The sequence below is a fragment of the Chironomus tepperi genome, unplaced genomic scaffold (genome assembly GCF_022539635.2).
Source record: "Chironomus tepperi strain 1889 unplaced genomic scaffold, CSIRO-AGI_Ctep_v1 contig_335, whole genome shotgun sequence".
Classification (NCBI taxonomy): Eukaryota; Metazoa; Arthropoda; class Insecta; order Diptera; family Chironomidae; genus Chironomus; species Chironomus tepperi.
In genome coordinates, this window is record NW_027226457.1 from 3,795,619 (window position 1) to 3,816,401 (window position 20,783).

The following is a 20,783-nucleotide window of genomic DNA, read 5'->3' on the forward strand; positions in this document are numbered from 1 at the left end:
GGGAGGGTAAATTCCTCTCTGACTATCCTCAATAGCTGACTTTTACCTCAAGTGGACAAAAATACGTTAAAACCAGTTGATGGCAAGTTAATGTCGAGTTGATGACTAGTTTTAAAATATTTTGGTCCACCTTGGTACGCAAGCGCTGAAGCTGATGAAGGAGGGTAGAGGGTAGGTGACCTAGGAATATATACCTCTTTGACCACGCTCATAAGCTGATCTTTATGCTGGGGAGGAGGTACCTATAGGTCAATTCCAATTTCTCTGACTATACTTCAAAACTGACTCTGATGTAAAGCCTCGATTAACTTAATTACCAGAACCATGCTCTAGTGTGGAGATCAGGTCACCCCAAAAAGCAAGCATATCACTCATCTGACTCTGTTGTAAGCCTCATCACAAATTTTGTAATAATTATCTGTTGTCGCATCAAAACTTGATTATTAATTGCAAATTTACTAGAGATCATTCATGCCAGGATGACCGAAATTCAATGAACTATAAAAATAATTGAGTAACATTTAATTAATACAGAAATGTACAGCATGTAATTAAGTGGTAGTGATGCAGATGCATGCTTCTTCCTTTTCCAATCTAGAGCAACAAATTCTTCTCAATATCCACCGCGACATCAGAAACCCCTAACCGTAAACATCATACATGTCACCAAATGGCGATAAGAAAGCCAGCTTTAACAGATATGTAAAATAAATCTATCCCGTATGTAGACAATCTACATATATTGATTTATATGCCTTCGTGGGTAACATAAGAACGTCGTATAATAGGCAATAAAATTATTAAATATACGTGAGAAAAACGTTGGAACTGTGCATGGAAAACAAAAATAAAAAATCTCTCTTTTTTCAATCATTATCGATTGTATGTCATGTACGCAATTTTATACATGATTGCATGGATTTTTTTTATGACTTAATGCTTTATTTATTTTGCAAATAGCTTTTGGGTTTTGTGTATCGATTTGTGGTGATGGTGATGATGTCATCATAAAATATTTTTCTGGAATGACTTTTTAGATTTAAAGTGATTTGAAATTTTTGTTGATTTTTATTGATTGAACAAATCTGTAGGAGAGACAGAGAAATTTGTGAGGAATTGATGCAGATAATTTGAGCAAATGAGTTCCATGAAGGGGGATACTAGGAATGCACATGCACATGCAGAAATCGTTGAGATCTAACTTCGGGAAGACTTAACTCTGGCCTGAGACTGGATTTCATCAAATCGAGCCTGGGGTAAGAGTCACACTGGCCTCGGACAATAGTCAAACTGACTTGGGGTAACAGTCACTCTTGCTTAGAGCAACAGTCACTCTGGCTTGGAGCAAGAGTCACTCTGGCATGGGACAAGAGTCACTCTGGCATGGAGCAAGAGTCACTCTGGCATGGGACAAGAGTCACTCTGGCATGGGGCAAGAGTCACGTTGGCCTAGGATAAGTCACACTAGGATCTGAGTAAAGTCGCACTGGCTGAGTTTCAGCCATTATGCTCTATGTATCGAGATAAGATCCACAAAATAGACAATAATCTCCAAATTTTCTCTAACTTCTTAAATCATAACATAGATAATTCTGTTGCTGAAAAGGTATATCCAAACATCCCATCCTCATTACAAAGCAAGCAACAACATCTCCTGTAAAACTAACATGCACTCATCCATACACTATAAATATTTTGCATATATAAGTTCCTCTTGAAAGTTTATATATATTTTTTTTAAATAGACCAGCAATAGAACGGTTGATGTTGTAACCTTATTGCCTGCTCTCACATGTTCAACCATACACACTCATTAATTTTAAACGAATTCCGCATTTACCTCGCACTGAAGTACATTACCAAGTGCAAGTATTCTTAATCTCTAAACAAGCTAATTTTCTGGCTGGAATACCTTTCTATTGCCATTTCCATCATGTTGCTGGATTTGCTAGTTTTGCATTTGTAAGACTGAGAGTCGTAGGATTTTTTAAAGAGTGAGCTTGATGGATGTTAAAGCATGAATGGAAGGGAGTTGATTTTTGAGGTTAGAATTGAAGTGCAGGTTAAAGCTTATTATTTGGGTTTCTTTGGAGATTTCAGAAGATTTGGCTTGAACCTGTTGGATAACCTGTGAGATTGCTATAGCAATTTAGTAAGATGTAGCTAAGGAAGGAACGAAAGTGGATCAAGAGGGGGTACCAGGAGGGAAAGAGGGGAGGATGAAAGGGAAACGGGAGGACAAGGAGGGTGGAAGGACAAAGACGGAAGGCGGATAGAGAGAGGAGGAAGAATAAGGGTTGTTGAACCCTTAAACCCTCACTCCCTCACTACACCCCTGTCAATTAAAGCTAAACACAAATTAATCCAAATATCAACAGTATTAAATTTATTTGAAATACCTAGCTTTAAATCAGGATACTTGACATATGCTCGTAAGCTCATAACCAACAGTTGCTCTTCCTACCTCAATATTATACAATTTTATGATCTTTTTTCAATGAATAAAACTCTTGAAAGTTTCACAAATGTAGATTTATATCCCGAGCAACATAACATAGTTTCTATTGCAGTTCCTACTAACTTTAAAGGTAGAAACTGAAAACTATCACTCGGGTACACGAAACAGCATGGAAATAGCATTCCAATTAGTGAAAAGCTCTATTTTCAGATTTTTTGCTGTAAATTCTCATGTTGCAGCCTCCCGTCATCATAATCATCATCGTATTTCCATCATTTTTATACTTTATGTTGACCTACATTTCATTGCTAACAACATGCAAGCTTGAATATGCTGTGATTTTACCGAGAGTTTGTTGAATCGTCTGAAGATCTTAGTGCACCAATGGGAAGCATGTCTTTGAAAGTTAGGAAAAATTTTTCATCATTTTTTTTAAGACCTTTCATGTCTTCCATGAAAATTCATCCAGGTTAATCTAAAATTCCATAGGAATAGCTGCACATAAAGAAAAAGGCAAAAAGGCTTTCAATTGAGATTAAATGGCATTTGCATGAAAAGAAAAACATAGTCAAAGCTTTGTGAAAACTTTATTGCATTTTTTGTCCTGCTATCGACTTAGAAAATCATTCACCTTTTTTTTTATTGATGTTTGAGCTTAGTTTTACATGCATGCATGGATAGTTTAGATGCCTGAACAGAGAAAAAAAAAGAAATCAATTTTTACATAACGTATTGAGGATTATGAAGATAAATGAAGCATTTTAGAGCCATGGACTTTATTAAAAGTTATTTTTTGATTTGTTGACTTTGGCACAAAATTGATATTGCTTCTTAGGTATGCAGCATTAAAATTGTGAAGCTTAATATCAGGTTAGATAAAATCTTAAATCTCCTCAAAAATTCAATTTAGTTCCAAAGTGAGCTTTATTCGATTAAGACTATGATAATCATCAATTTGACATATAGGTGCAGCCAGGAGGACGAGATGAGGTGTTTTAGAATTGTAGTTTAGGTATCATCCTCCTATTGCTTCTATACATAATTAGAGTAAACTTCTGAGTACTTTAGAGCATATTAGAGACCAGAGTAAGCTATAATATACAAGAGTATAAATACTAGAGTATACTAGAGCATACTATGGTGCACTAAAGTATGCTATAGTATACTAAAGTATACTCATGAGTTAGTTCATTTAGATGCAAGTGCATGTTGATTTCATGCGAAAGTTTTTGACGGTCGTGTCAGTTTCAGCTTCAGCTTGAGCTAAAATCACAATTTATTGAAAAATTCTATTTTAAATTGAATAAATTAGAGAAAAAAGGCATTTTCCACGAATCATATCAAAAAATATAAATCAAAAAATCATTCGCGTGTAAAATCTTTCATAACTTTGCATTGAAATATCAAGCACATACACACAAAAAAATAAAAAGTTTATGCTGAAACGTGAAGGAACAAAAATTTCCACTCAAATGAATTTTCATTTGGCAAAAAACAAATCACATTTTAATGCTATTATAGTTACGAATTGAATCGAGAAACTTTTTATTTTTTGTACAGAATTTCTTTTTTCACTGCTAAATACCACGAACGACAATATCGAGCTGTCGCATCTACCACATGTCGCGTGAATGGAATCAAAATATTTTTTTGTGTGTGTATGCTCTGTTTCTACACTTGATGCACCAGAAATACAATTTTAATGCCTCTAAAAGTGTAATATCTATAGAAATGTGCCTGCTCTCATGCACAAATATACGATGCGTTTAGTAAACTGTTAGAAATATTCATCACATGATGAAAATTAAATAAATCCCCGAGGCGGATAAGGAATTAAATAAAAACATAGACATTTGTGAATATGCTACATCCAACGATGTTTTTTTGCTGGTTTTTTTAAAAATATGCGATTGTATGTTAAATAAAAATTAAATTTGATATTTAAATGAAGAATTGAATTTAAAATTTTAAATGTAAAAATATTCACGAAATAGTTTAATATTGATTAGAAATGGACATGCCAATGAAATGGGATGAGAGGTAGGCAGGGTGAGGGGGTACGTGATCCTAATTTCTATATCTTTCCCTGGGATGCATCCTAAATTTAATTGAACAGTTTTGACCAAAACATTGTAAGCAGGGGTTCCTAAATATCCCCCTCCCCCTCCATGGATAAATTCATAGGTCGAGTACTCTTAAATACTTATGTATACTTTAGTATACTCTAGTATACTCTAGTATACTCTTGTATACTCTAGTATATTCATGTATACTCAAGTATACTCATGTATACTCTAGTATACTCAATCAATTTTGAATCACTTACTCAATTTTGAGAATGAACCTATAACCATTATCCTTGTCTGCTCTACATGAACTCCAAACTCTCTATGACATCCAAAAAAGATTCCAAATAGAACCTTATAATCCTCGTTAAACTAATTCTTATAAACGACCATGTCTGAACATCCTTGAACACCACTAATACCAATTATTGTTAAAGCAACACAAAAAAAAATCTGTTCAGATACACAGTCAAAAAGACTCAAATATTCATAAAATATTCACTAATCTCTTGTGACTTTTCTATGATTATTGAACTAAATATCCCCTCTTATGAATGCTTATTTAATGCAATTCATTGTCCTTGTCTTTTTATTCGGTCAATTTAATCAAATTGTTTCTGTCTTTATCGTTTCAGACTCTTCATGTCATTGCAATTTCTCTTCATTTGATGTCGATGGAACTAGCTGTATTGTTGATTTGATTTTTTTGAGCGCATTTTTGAGGAAAGGCAGCTTGATGGAATAATTTGTTTGATCGGTTGATTGGCTGGCTGTTAAAAAGACATGCTAGAGAGCCCACATGAGCACCACATGATCCTAAATTAGGTAATCATTCCAAAATTTTGTGATTAATGACTGTTGTCTGGGAATGGAAAATTTTACTAGGAAAATTTCAAATTTTTATAATCCGTTAGAAAATTTGAATTGCAAAAAAAACGTCAATTCATCAGTTTTTGATTGCTCGGGTGAAAATGCGCTCAAGTCACTCGACAGGAACGAGGACTTTTCAACTTGTTCTTCTTGTTTCGAAAACTTTCAAAAGCTCTTTTGACTTGAAAATAAATTAGATGAATAATGAACGTCTACAATGTAAATGACATTATGCACATACTAACTTTGTACTGGATTTGCGATCAATTTACAAAAAGGAATCAAATAAAGCATTCATTTACCTCAATATTGACATTCATGCATGGGAAAGTAATTTTATTTCTAATTCATAGAAAAAAAAGTCAGCATCCAGAAAGTAAATTCAACTAGCTTACTTAATCAGTCAACCATTTCTAGTCAGTATGAATGCATAAACATCCGCAGCAGTTGAATATCATTAAAGACTTATTTGTTGCTCAAAGCCATTGTATAAATATTGATTTTTCAATCTCATTCACTTGTTTTTACTTCTAAAGCAATTCACAGTACAGCAAGCAAGCACAAAAAAAATCTAGAGAATAAAAACTAACTTTAACTTTATTGCATTAGAGCATGTGAGACATAGCTGATTGAAATTGTAATTAATTCTTTATCGATTTTTCTCTAACATTCGTCGTCACATCCATATAGGAACAAAATATAAAAAATTGAATTTCTTCTACGCTCTAGAACTGTTTTCGGTGATAGCTACTCAAAATTGATATTCCCTTTGGTGACCCGATGCTCATACATGATTCATTCAATAATCAGTGATATTTCAATTCTACATTTTGGTGCAATAGCATGTCAAAATTGTGACTTCTCTACGTCTATACTTCAATTCACATAGAATCAATTATTATTTTTCCTGTCTGCTTCTACACATATTCATTCGATTGCGTCCTTTAGTCACTTAGATATTTTCTGTTAGCTGTATATGTGGTTGCCTGTTTGGAAAAGGTTTTTGACTTTTAATTGAACTGGATTGAGTTGTAAAGGAGATGGAGTGGTTGAGTTGGAGGTAATTGATATCTGGGAACTACTGATGCTGAGATACATCCTAGAATGCTTAGTCTGGTGTAGGAATAGGGTGAAATCTGGGGTATAGAATCATATGGACGTGAATTTGCGTCATTAGGCGACTCTGGTCGAGAGATTAGGCAACTGGAAGTATGCAACTAGTCTCTATTGTATGAATATGGGTTCGATTCCCACCAGAGGTCAATCTCTCAATCGTTACATAGAATGTTGTCGATATGACAAGGCCTTACACTTAGCAATGCTCTAAATTACAGCAGAGACAACACACTGAGGTAGGTGTGCTACAGAGATGTCGATACTCAGGTATATTGCATATTCTTTGGTATACCAAGCGTGCGGAACCGGTCGGTTCTGCCCGGTTCTGCCCAAGTTCTGTCCAGTTCCACCCAGTTTTATGTGAATTTTCTACACAAGTGTTGCATACCGAGCAAGAAGCCTCAATATCCGTGTCTTAAAAGAAGCATTAATGTAAGTTGTCACTTTAGTTAGCTTCTAATCTCTAATCTAGTCTTTAATGACAGACTACTTTAGATATCATGTAAATCCACAAGCTTTATATTTGACTGCCATCAAATCCCCCAAGTCGCACACAAAATCCATACAATCTCCAATTCTAATATTCCATCCAAATCCACATCAACCTAATTTTCATCCAATTAATCACCTGACAAGACATTTCATACTTGCTTTACCAAATTGCATGCAATGCTTTGAATAATTGAATTTAGTTTGACGTATGAATATGAATTTCAGTGGACGGGGAGAGGAGGGGTGGAAAGTATCTATGCTGTATGCTCAATTATGAATGAAAATGAAATGAAATGTCAAAAAATGAAGCGTAATAGACGATGCCTTTTATATGCGAAGCTTTGTGTCTTCATCGAGCAAAGTGAAAATGCAGTCATTTGAGATATTTCTTTTGTTCATATCAAATATGGAAATAGAAATGGAAAATGAATATCATGCTTGCATTTTCTAGTTTTAATGGTAAAGTATGTAACAAAATCTGAAGTACTAATGGAGCTTGGAGGATAGAAATCATAAAATTAAATTAGTTTTGTTAACTGGAAAATGTTTCAATGTAATGTGTAAGTCAGCAGCAGAATTCAGTGGAAATTTTGAATACAATGAATAGAAACTGCTCGTTTGACGACTAGATTTGTGTGGTTTACAGTTTCAATTTCTATAGAAAATGTAAAATATTATCAATAGATGTATGTCATGGTTGTCGCTCATACTCAGTCGCATTGCAAAATTCCAGGACAACTGCTAAACCAAAAATTCCCAATAAATTCAGTGGTGCTCAACCTTTTATTTTTTGCGGCACACCTTAGTGGTAAGCCTGGACATTCATGACATTTTCATGAATTTATAGTGTGCCGCGGCACAAAGGTTGTCCACCACTGAATAAATTTCAACAATTTCACTCCAAACTCATCAATATCCAATCCCACACATTGTTTCCGGAACTAAACCATGAGAATCAATTATAATTAATTCAATTACACGCCAATCTCTTTCATTATGAGCTAGAAAAAATCCTTCAGATAATCATAAAAACTAAAGACGAGGCATTACAATACGAAAAAGAATAGAAAGCATACGATTACTTCCCTGACAAGACAAAAGTAAAGCCAACATAATCAGCTGTATAATTCCATTAAAATCATATTGAATCGATTTCGACATGTTGTAGTGAATTTGCTGTGAAGCTACTCGGATTGTATATTTGTAGCAAAGATGATACTCATTTCCATTAACATGAACTCTTCTTCAACCTATTAATGGTGTAATACCATGGATAAAGAGAGATGGAGAGAGATGGAGAGAGATGGAGGGAGGAAAGATTTAAGGTATGAAGGTAAATGATGTTGAATGGTAAGTATGTAGGGTAAATAAGCGCTTTGATGGAATTTGACAAGCTGTTTTAGGATAAGCGGACAATATTGACTTACTGCGGACTTAATTGAAGCTTCTTCAGGTTATACGAACTTCAGGACGTCTGTAGGGTGAGCCGAATTCCATGATTGAGCCTTTTTCAAACTGGAAAGACTTTATTTAGGATGCTGAGGCTGAACAGACCTAATTTGAGGGTGATTCAGGCTAAGCGGACTTATTTAAGCTTTCTTCAGGCTGAGCGGACTTACTATAGGTTTCTTCATGCTGAGCGGACTTAAATGAGCTGTTTTCCAGCAGAGCGGAGTGAATTGAGGGGGTTTTTCAGGCTCAGCGGACTTGATTGAGGTTTATTCAGGCTGAGCGGACTTACCTGAAGTTTCTTCAGGCTCAACACACTAGATTGAAGTATTTTGATGCTTATAAAGCTTACTTTTAGCTTACTCAAGCTGATCAAACTGAATCAATATCCCTCTCAAGATAACAAGAGTAAACCAACCAAATATTTATCCAAACTGCAGGCATCGCACCCCACATTCACCTCAATATCTAGCTACCAAAAATTGAGAAATTGTTCTTCTTCAGTTTCTCTTCATCCTCATCAAATATGCTCAGCAGGAATTAGTAAGAAGACTACTTTTTTTTTCTTTCTCTTTCTGTTACTTCCTACATGAAACTACTTATATGATTATCTGTAACTGCTGATGAGATTGTCGCTTTGTCAATTTGCAATAATCGAAAACAGAAATCGATGCTGTGACTGTATCTGTGTCTGTATAAATATGTATATATTCTGAATTTGGAGAGGACGGGAAATATTAGAGCAACATTTGGGTGGAAGTAATTTCTTGTCATACATGTGAGACATTTATAACATGAAATTAATAGGCAGTATGCTCTTATCTTATGTCCTTATCTCTGATTAAAATGTATTAATTAATGGCCTTTACGAAGGTAATTATACAACAAATTTAGTTAATATGGACGCTTTTGTGTAAGGAAAAAGGCACTTTATTATGTGACATTTTGGAAACAATGAATTAAACGTGAATGCATAATTAATGTCCCCTTTTGAAATTATTATTTGAATAAAGTTTTAATCTAAACGGAAATATGGATTTGCTGATACTTGTTGAATAAGATTAAATGGCATTAAAAGCAAGGGGAAATTTGTTTTATCGTTTGACCTGATTTGCAATGTTATTCCATTGAATTGAATATGATTTAGGGGAATTTAGTCAAAGGTTGAAGGAGTATGGATGTTGTTGTGAAGCTTTAATTGCATGTTTGTGGCTTGGAAGGGGTAATCTGGTGATGAGAGTCTATTTAACTGAATGGTGACCGAACAGGCAGTCGAAAGCATGCATTAGAGCCAGATTTAGGCGTCATCTGAGGATGAACATGGATTTCAATTGATCTGTACGGTCAGCGAAGTAAGTACCCATACAGATAAGGGGCATGCCTATGAGTATCCTCACCAAACTGAGCATGACCAATCACAACAGACGAAGGGAGCATTTAAGCTTCATGAAGACATGGACCCTCATATATCTGAGCTCATTCTCTGTTAGGTCAGTAAGTAAGCCATTTGCCCGAAAAAACAAGTAGCATATTTATGAGTATCCTCACCAAATTGAGCTCATTGTCTATTAGGAGCGGATGCCAATGCATTTGAGTACATTTTTGTATGGAACCCCTCTACCACCTTACCTGGCTCCTATATGTTTGTGATTTATTCTCAGCAAATTGAAGAATTTAGTGTAAGTACGGTAAGGAGGAACTCATGGAAAGAAGCTGCCGATCGAGATAGTGTCGCATTTGGAATCAGAAATTGGCAAGCGGTAGCCGGTGAAAGAGCTAGTTTTAGGCAGCATCTGAGTGAGGTCATGGATCACAATTAATCTGCACGGCCAGCAAATAAGTAAGTAAGTAAGTACGGTGAGGTAAGGAGGATGGGTGTGGGGCAATGACCTCAAGATAGACAGCTCCTACTTAGACAGCGCCTCAATAACTGAAAATTAACCATATCCTTCAAATGCAATCACAGCCAATTCCAAATGATATTCTCAACTTCCTCAATAAATCCCCAAACCACATCCCACAGATCAGTTAAAATTCTAAATTAAATTTTCTTCACACCATAAAAGACATTGTCAAGTTCAATTTTCCGAATGATTTTTAATAAAAAAAAAGTCTGATCCATAAATCTCCTCATTCTCAGCATCTCTCATCTGAAATTATTGAACAAAATGAAGAAATTTAACGAGAGTAAAAAAAGTAAAGTAAAGAAAACAAAAGAAGATGATGAAATGTTGGTCACAATGTTTGGCAGCAACAGCTCGACTGTGGCTGGTTTGAGTACCAATAAAAGTGAAATGTCTTTACCGTTAAGAGAAATAATTCTGTATATAAAATAAGGTCATGCAGATGACACAAAAGTCTCAGCAAATTAAGACGTGCTCTCGACAGTATTTTGCGTTTGTTTAAAGAATATAATAATAAGAAGGTTGGAGGAAGTGATATAAAAAATATATATACATTTTTTTGATGATGACAATAAGAAGGATGAAATTGTTTATCATAATTATTAATTTACTTTACGTGACTCCGAATAAGCCGACAGTTTACAATCAATTATTCGAAAGTTTGATGAAATATTTGAATATTGAAGGTGAGGAATTGGTTGCTGTGTTAATAATATTTTTTGTTGCTACTACGTCATTTCCTGGTGATGTTGGTATTTGGATCAGTTTGAGTAATGAGTGGAATTATAAATGTAGATTGAGGTACTGGAGTGTCTTGAATATTCAGTATTGAAATTTTGAGCTACAATTAATGTCTTTGAAATGATTTTGAATTTGAAGCTGAGAATTTCATAACTTGAAGTTGCGTACCCCAAAATTTGAAGTTGTGCACTATAAAATTTGTAGCTGCATACCCTAAAATGTGATGCTGTGTACCCCAAAATTTGAAGCTGTGTGCTCCACAATTTAAAGCTGTGAACCCCAAAATTTAAAGCTGCATACTCCAAAATTTGAAGCAACATACTCCAAAGTTTAAAGCTACATACCCCAAAATTTTAAGCTGGGAACCCTAAAATTTGAAGCTGTGTGTTCCAAAATTTGAAGTTTCGTACCCAAAAATTTGAAGTTTTGTCTCCCAAATTTTGAAGCTGCGTATCCCAAAATTTGAAATCGTGTACCTCAAAATTTGAAGCTGCATACCCCGAAATTTGAAGCTGCGTACCCTAAAATTTAAAGCTGATTACTCCAAATTTTGAAGCTGCCAATCCTAAAATTTGAATTTGTTTACCTAAAAAATTGTAGTTGCGTAACCCAAAATTTAAAGCTGTGTACCCCAAAATATGAAGTGAACAGCTTAAATCTAGTTCGAAACTTTCCATAGATTGACTGTAAAAAATAATTCACAAAGCACTCAGGTTCTGATATCATTTATCATAATTCGCAAAAAATAAAAATCCATCCGACTTGTGACTCGTGACAAAATCAATTGTGGATATATAATATGATCCACGAGTAATCTTATTGAAAATGTCGATATCATTTTTCTTATACTTAAATGTTGACTCTCTCTCTCTCATTTACTCACACCAATAAATATCCATGTCTACATTCCATTTTTATATACACGAGCTAAAATATCCAAAAACCCTTCTCAAATGTTCACCTGTAGACAATGAATCACAATGTCAACTTGACGTGAATGGTAAGATTGGCGGGAGCTATGGCGAATATCGTAATCAGCCCATATTCATCCACCCGAATACATCAGAGCTCTTTCATCCGACCAAGCGTACGGGCATAATCACAATGAGACGAAACGAAAAAATTCAACTTTTTTGCTCGACTGGCTTTTCATATCCAACAACCATCAATGGTAATTCAGTACACATCAAATGCTCGGACAATGGTCACATACAATTGAATGATGGTCAAAGATTTTTTAATAATTTCTCATGTCGAAAACATCCAATACATTCAGCACGTCGACGAAGTCATTCCAGTTGCTACAACAATGCGACACTGGTCGATGTTGGTTTTGATGCTGACGATAAATTTGTAATTACGATGACTTTATGTCATGATCCGATCATCGAGCAAACTTATTATGTAAAATATAGGCTGACCCCGGGAAATGTAGCATCGCAGCATGGCATTAAGCGACCATCATTCATCCAATCCAACTTTTTTACCGGAAAAGATATCAATTTATTATACAGCCGTGAGCATCAGCGGAAAATTATATCAGAATTTATTGGATCGGATGTATTATTGAAGAAGGATGCTAGTAATCTGTATTTATCTAGAGGTAATGGATATTTATTAGATGAATAAATATAACTTTTTCTCATTTCTATAACTCTAATTCATTCCATTTCCTTCCTCTTGCTTTTAATTAATTTGCAATTAGGTCATTTGGCTGCAAAAGGTGATTTTATTTATGGAAATGAGCAGCGTGCTACGTTTTACTACATTAATACTGCACCACAGGTAAAATGAGATTCTGATTTTATATTTGATGCAATTTGTTGAAGGTATTAAGGTGCAAATGTACTTTGAGGATCATTTTAAATGCTGAAAATGTAGTTCATCAGTGGATGAAGTTAATGAAATGCTAATGGAATATGCTTTATGCAGAGATGGTAATCGGACTGTCTACAAGTGTTTGTTGTAGTTTATGATCGGTAGCCTTAGGCTGGTTGTTGATGTCATTTACATTATCATCATTAGTTGGGCAGACAACCGATTTTAGGTGACATTTAGCAGGCTTTAGTGTAACAAAAGCTCATAGTCTGTGAGTCGAGGATGAATCCATGATTTCAAGGCTATTATCGCACTAATTAGGTATCGAAGTACTAGACCATTACGCCACTGGGCCATTTCGACTACACCCTCCTATATACCCACCCTTACATCTCCTATACTCAACGCTTGCCTCTAAATGTGAAATAAAAAGCTCGCAAATTGTAAAAATCACGTGAAATTATTTTTTTTTGATAGTTTTTGAATAGATATGAAGGTGGCTAATCAAGGGAGTAGGCTCCATGGGACCCAAGAGGTTATGGATCACAGGTGATCTGTAGGGTCGGCAAAGCAAATTAATCAAGGACATAGCCTTCTGGATTCGAGATAAACGTTACAGAGACTTTAATTCACAACGCCACTTCAACTGCCCTCCCCCACCCCAATACCCATCCTTCACCCCATCAACCAAAAACCTTATTATTCATAAAGCAGTACATTACCATCCTTTAATGTCTAAATTATATTTAAAAACTTTTTCCTATTCAAATAATGTTCTATTAAAAACATTTTTTTTTTTTCACACGTTTCATTTCAAAATTTTTCAGTGGCAGAGCTTCAACAGCATGAATTGGTAAGCGAGAGAACAAAAAAAAATTATTTTTTGTAGATTAGTGAGACATAATAATATTTGCATGTACATTTGAGGGTGATTATGGTATCATTTGTGTGCCACGGGGATATTAGTGAATGGTTCTAATTATAGTAATACAGATAATAAGCTGTTAATGTACATGCTGTGCTAGTTGTGAGAAAGGTTCTTATTTCAATGAGCTTTAAAGTTTTAAAAATCTGGGACATCAAAATACAGGAAATAATCTTTAAAGTCTTTCCTTTATCCTTTAACAGGCGAGCCATTGAAGACGGCAGTCGAAGATTGTGTGCTGATCGCAACATCACATTAAATGTTTACACAGGAACACATGGCGTCATTTCAATGGAAAACTCGGAAGGTCTACAACAAAACATTTATCTTGATATGGACAACAAACAGATTCCAGTTCCAAAACTTTTCTACAAGATTCTTATCAATCGGAATGAAAATTCTGGAATTGCTATAGTCTGTGCGAATAATATACACATAACAATTGATGAGATCGAAGATGATTATGTAATTTGTGAGGATGTATCAGACAGAATAAGGTATATTAAATGGAAGAGAAAGGATGTCAGGAGAGGATATTGTTATGCATGTAATGTTAATGAATTTTTGGAAGAAGTTCCACATTTTAAGGAAGTTCAAATAAAGAAGTTGTTGATTTAGGAAGGATATTTGAAGGATATAGAATTCCTGAATATTAAAATTCGATTAGTTGTTCCTTATCCCCCACTCCATCCCCTCCCTCCCTTAATCGCAGTCTAAAATCGTTCAAATTTGAATTTATTTCAAAAATTTTAAATATTTAATTTATTTAAATTAATGCGCTTTTGTAGATAGATGTAAATGACTAAACTAGATTGTAATACATGATTTATAATTATGCTACCCAGGCAACACCAACAAATAATGTAGCACATTATAGATTTTTTGTTAACGGAAAAATAAACTAATTATTTTAATAATACTCGATATAAAATGTAATAAAATTGATGCTTTAATACTACTTCAAACATATACATATATACAGGGGAGTAGCAAGGAGTGGGAAGGGCAGGGGTGGTATTGAAGGCACCCTCCTTAGAAAATAGGATAACCGATTATTATATAACACTTTTTTATTTTTGAATTTTTTGTTTGTATTTAAAAAAGTAAAATTTTCTGGCTACGCCCCTGCATACATCCAAAAGTTAGCAATCCTAATTAGTACCAAAACATATCAACAAACAAAAAAAAAAGTTTGAAACAATTACGAATGTTGTTATTCAATATTTTATCATCATCTAGTTGATCTAATTAATTAGGTTAAACAATAATTTATGTCGATAAGTTTATTAATAAATCACCATATTGAATATTTTTTATTATTGTGTAGCTTAGCAATCAGTTTCTATTGTTATATTAGGATTTATTTTTTGAGTAAACCACAGCATTAAAATTATTTCAACTAATTATTTTAATGAACAGACTTATTGTGGTTGAACTACAGTTGATTATGTTGACATATTAATGCCATTTTCAAAACTAATGAGCATAAATAATCAAATATTTGCTTGATTATTTGAGGAAATTGATTCCTATAAGAATCTTATATCAATTGCATCATCTAATTTTGAGCAAATATTCGGCAATGCAGATCGAATAGATTTTTGAGTAATTGACACTTTTCATTCTCACTCGAGAAAAGTCTTGATTGATACTCTATATAAACAAAAGTGTTGTTGAGCAAAGCTAATTTAAGTGCTGTTATGATATGATAGCTGCATAGCTGTGTATGCATTGATACTTGGAAATGGCTTTTAATAAGAAAGTTCTTTTTATTTTGACAAAATTTATAATCTTGTGCTTTTGGAAATAATGATTGCTTGATGAAGACTGAATTCTTGGTTGAAACTTGGTGAACCTGGTATCTTAAGGGTTAAACACCCCTGGTATCCTCATATCCTAATGTGAGAGTGATCTTCAAGGGGTTTGAAATGATCATCAAACCCCCTTTCCCCTTCTAGGTCCCTGAAATCCTAGCATTTTAATCCTGCTTAAGAAGAAGATTCAGAATTGAATCCGCCTGAAAAAGGATATTCAGGGAGGATGGAGGGTTTTGAGGGTCACCTACTCCTGGTATCCGTGTGTGAAGGGGATAGATTGGAACCACCTAAAGAGGCGTCTTCACAAGAATCAGCTTCTTCCAACTCAAAAAATTGAATATTGTTCATTTTCAGGTGGTAATCTACTCAACATTTACACAAAAGCTAGTTAAGTCTTCTTAAATAGGCATTTAAGCTAGAGTAATCAATTTCCTGCAATTTTCATGTCTTTTAATCCATCTACTCAAAATTCCCAAAAATAAATCGTCATAAAAATCAAAAATCGTCACACTTTATCGCAAATTCCGTTCAACAACCACAACTAACAATAAAGAACTGCCAAGAGGAAATTTTTTGGTTGATAAGATTTCAATTTTAAAATATCATCGACACTAATAATAAAAGTGTGATAATGTAAAACAAAAAACGTGATTTGTTCAAGTGGCACGAGTGATTGATTAAAAGTGGGAAAAAATGTCTTATCGAATATTTTGGGAAGGTAGCACATCTGTGGAGTAAAAGTTTTGATTTTTAAATTTTAGTAGATAAATAGGAATTTATTATTGATTAAAAATGGATGCATTAATACTTTTGTTGACGTTTATTGTGTCTTGAAGTTATTAATTAATAAAGGAGATGATTGATTGGAGAGCTTGCTGGGAAACAAGTAAGGAAGTAGTAGCAGTTGATAGCTAAAGCGCAGTTTCTGGTTTATATTTTTCCAAATTATGAAATTTTAAGGTTTACAGTCATATTTGATATTGCTGACCAGTGTTGAATTGATCAAACCAAGGATTAGGATTGTATGCAGGAAGACGAGGAGAAAGGGTTGACCCCCATTACACCACCTTCATCTCCTCCCAACTGGGATGATCCCTATCAACCCTCAACCCACTTCCCAGCTGGGTCGACCCCCAAATCACTTTCCTTTGGCTACCAACATTGATTCGTATCAAGATCGTACATTGAACTAATGACGCAGCAATTTTTACATCCAGTATTGAATAAACCTTCAACCTAGAAGTGCCAGTTAATTAAATACCTGCTGTTCCACTACTAATCCTCTCATTGTATAATAATGACCCATCCTGAAGCTCAATTCACCTTCAATCCCGATTTGTGTTGCAATTCTAGGGAATAAAGCTTTCAAAGCTTAAATCCATATCCCCAACTTCCATAAAAAATGCTAAAAATTAATCAGCAACTTCAACAGCCTTATCAACTCACCGATAAGACAAAGCACCTGAAAAATCTGATTGGTAATTGATAAAGTCTATAAATAAAGCTTGTAAAAAAAGTTTTCTGTTAATTTTCAGTCATTAACTTGACCGATTCACATCGTTTATTAGTGATAAAAAAATTCCCCACAGCTCCGAGGTAGTTTTTGAGTTTAAACAAATAGCAATCAATATGTGGAATAATAAACTCGTGATAATTGCGGTCGTTCTGTGTCTCTGGAATTGCAATGCAGGTTGGACATACAAAATAAAGGAATTAATTAAAATTCATTAATATTTTTTTGTTTTTTGTTAAGTTCATGCTCAGTGCACAATCAACGTTAATGGTGGTCTCGGTGAGCCTCAGCCAATACTTATTCGACCCGGTACAACCACCTTTTATGAGCCAGTTGATGCCGATGGCATTATACGGTTGGGATTGAACAGTCAAATTGAACTTTACTGTCAAACAGGATTTACGTCGCCATCAACAACTGCAACTTTAATTAGAGTCAATTGCACATCTGGAAATTTATTCTCATGGAGTGGAGTTTCCATGACTTTTAACAATTACCAGTGCCGGGCATATCCTACTCATATCGCAAAAGAGACTGGCGGTCGATGCTTTAACAATGGATATTTGGTTCAAATTGGATATCAAGTTGATGCTTCTCGTTTCATGAAGGTCCTTGAAGTTTGCCATGATAAGGTCACTGAGGAGACTTATTATGCTAAACACAAATTCTCACCAGCAAACTCCAAGTATCAAACAGGTATGTAGTACAAGGTTGACTTATACCTTCCAATAGCCTATCTTGAGTGGGATTAAAGGCCTGTTCTTATCAGTCATTGTTTATAATTTCACATTGGGGTTTAAAAATAGCAAAAATATTGATTAGGCAGAATCTTGAACTTATCTTAAGTTTTGGTCGAGTTAGGAATTCGATGAATGTTAAGAGTTGTTGTCCCGAGTAGCACAATCAGTTGTCATGGTGTTTCAGGGCAACTTCGACTATTATCCTTAATATGACGACGTAACGATGCCTAAGTGAACACACTGTGCTGCTCGGGTTTGTGATAAGATTGAGGACTGAGGGGGTTATCTATAATCTAGTTAGAGAGCAGAGTATATACTGACTGGTTTCAAACGTAAAGTTTACGTGATTCTGTTATATCAAATCCGAAATCAAGTCAGAGTCAAGTCGGCTCACGTTTTGATCCCAGACAACCCCTTTCCCCCAGAAAACGCCATTTCTCTCAGACAACCTCTCTTTCGTCCAAATCCCCCTCAATACGCTACGTTCCTACCTACCACTAGCCATTAAAAGCTGTAAACTAAGACTTCATGTCCCATTCCATTTCCAGGTTTGATCGCACTGGCTGGTACCAAGGAGGCTTCTTCGGCACAAAGAATGTCGACAACTTATACTCAAGAAATACACAACGCACAACAATCGCTAAAATTCTCAACTGCCAAACCTGCGCTGACAATTATATTCATGCTACCAACGACTTCTTTATGGGTCAGTAAAGCACAAAAATTTCATTTCCATTTTGATTGTCTTAAAATTTTTTTATTTTTATATTTACCACTTATCTAGCTCGCGGTCACTTGGCTGCAAAAGCTGATTTCATTTTTGGTAATCAACAATCAGCGACGATGTATTTTATAAACGTAGCACCTCAGGTATGAATAAAATAAGCACATTTTGCGAAAAATGTCTGTGGAAATGAAATAAGACATTTTAAATTTATTATCACAATTTAGTGGCAGAAATTTAATGCACTCAACTGGGTGGCTGTTGAGGATTATACGAGGTAGATAAATTATTTCTTCTACTGACGCAAAAATTGTCGCCATAAAAAAGTTTATTTTTTTTTATTTGTGACCTTGCAGAAGACTCGCTGCAACAAGGCAAATCGATTTGGATGTTTATACTGGAACAACTGGACGATTGAGGTTGAAGGATGGTGGCAATGTACAGCGTGATATCTATTTGTCTGTTAATGGAACTAATCAGATTCCAGCACCTAAACTTTATTATAAAATGCTTGTTAATAATGCTGATAATTCTGGAATTGTGTTGATTGGTGAGTAGGTTGGGGTTCGTTGGCATTCATTTGAGACATTAAGGATTTGTGTACGATGAAGAAGCTTTGGGGGTGCAAAATATGCAACTAATTACAATTTGGGTTAAGAGGCTTCAGGTCTATTGAAATGTTGTCCATATAGCAGTCAAGTGAATAGGATGATAAGAACCAAACAGTGTCTGATTGATAGTTTTTTACTAGGATGCTTGACAGTCACATGGTAGCCTTTTGAAGGTCATCTGCGTGATTTGAAAGCAGCTTGATGATATATGCACGATTATTGATCATAAGTTTCTTGCCTGAATGGCACACATCGTTTAATCGATCAAAATTCCGATTCCAGACCAACGTGACTCTGACGAATTCGATCTAAATCTGGCAATAGTCACGCTAACCGGATTTTGGATCCATTGACCGACCTGTGCTCGACTCGTGTGAACTTACTGCGAAGACCCATGGATCCTAGTATTGCTAAGACTATTTAACAGTGGCATGACAAGAAAGGTTTTAGTTAGGTGCTGACTTGGGATACTAAAGTGAAATCAAAAGTATTAGATGCCTCCATACGGCTTAGTTTCTTTCTTAAAAATTTTAAACACTTACTTTGTCCACTTGCCATGTCCATAAACTCCGATTTGATATCACTAACAAACTTAATTGCACATTTCAACAAATCTTTCCATTTTTTCTACAAATCTCTATCATGATACAAAACTGTATCGATCATTAATATTCCCCAATGCAACATCACGTACACTGATTTTTATTGTCCATCCAATCACTTCGATTCTCTTTCTCAGTTTAGAGCTCATGTTGTGACTCTTTAAATGCATCTCCAAAATTAACAATTTCTTTTCTTTTTTGCAACATCCATTACTTAATGTCTATAAATATTTCAGGTGTCAACAATCCATACTTGACTCTAGCGGAAATCCAAAGTGAATATGTCATTTGTCACGACATCTCAAGCCAAATCACATGGACAATCACATGGCAGAGAGATAATATCGAACGAGGCTATTCATATGCATGTAGTGTAGCTGATTTCCTTCGTGTTGTTCCACACCATTCAATAAGCGTTAGTAGACTGCTCATTTAATGCAGCACTCGCAATGGGACTCGACTAAAGAACAAAGAATTTTTTTTTATACAACAAAAAAAGTAGAAAAGTGAAAAAGGAAGGAAGGAAGTTGAATTGTATGAATGTGTATGTATGGATGGTAGGAGTAAGTGTGTGCAAGTAATGCTGAATTAGAGAATGAAAATGAATTATGTAAGACATAAAAGTGCAGTGCAATAAATTTTATTCAATTGTTCACATTCAATAGCAATGTCATTTTAAATTCATCGTAAATCTCTTCTGTTTTTCTTTCTTATTCCTCTATTTTTTTTTTTCATCCTCAAACTATATCTCTAATACAACCATTGAGCTTTCAAGAAGACCATGGTGAATGTCACATAGAATAGTGACTGTAAGACGATAATTGCATTTTGCTGTGAAATGAGAGAAGATGAGAATGAAGAAAAGATTTCTTTTGTCAGTGTCTATAGATTGTTTAGGTCTTATTACATCTGTGGAATGTGCATATTGCTGTATTTA

At 34.7% G+C, this 20,783-nt stretch overlaps 1 protein-coding gene across 1 annotated transcript; it reads left to right on the top strand.

Annotated features, from left to right (window-relative positions):
* The first annotated feature begins 17,172 nt into the window (after positions 1-17,172).
* Positions 17,173-20,508, top strand: LOC139093332 (uncharacterized). Its single transcript, XM_070644014.1, has 8 exons — positions 17,173-17,346; positions 17,410-17,872; positions 18,068-18,094; positions 18,458-18,615; positions 18,694-18,779; positions 18,861-18,910; positions 18,990-19,183; positions 20,083-20,508. The coding sequence occupies exons 1-8, from the start codon at positions 17,286-17,288 to the stop codon at positions 20,280-20,282; spliced, it is 1,239 nt and encodes a 412-aa protein (XP_070500115.1). The 5' UTR covers positions 17,173-17,285; the 3' UTR covers positions 20,283-20,508.
* Positions 20,509-20,783: the final 275 nt, after the last annotated feature.

What these genes read in the sequence shown, in the direction of transcription:
- LOC139093332 (XM_070644014.1), top strand. Translation starts at nt 17,286, where the DNA reads ATGTGGAATAATAAACTCGTGATAATTGCGGTCGTTCTGTGTCTCTGG. An exon ending in TCTCTGGAATTGCAATGCAG is followed by an intron (nt 17,347 to 17,409) that starts GTTGGACATACA and finishes TTTTTTGTTAAG; the next exon opens with TTCATGCTCAGTGCACAATC. An exon ending in GCTGTTGAGGATTATACGAG is followed by an intron (nt 18,911 to 18,989) that starts GTAGATAAATTA and finishes GTGACCTTGCAG; the next exon opens with AAGACTCGCTGCAACAAGGC.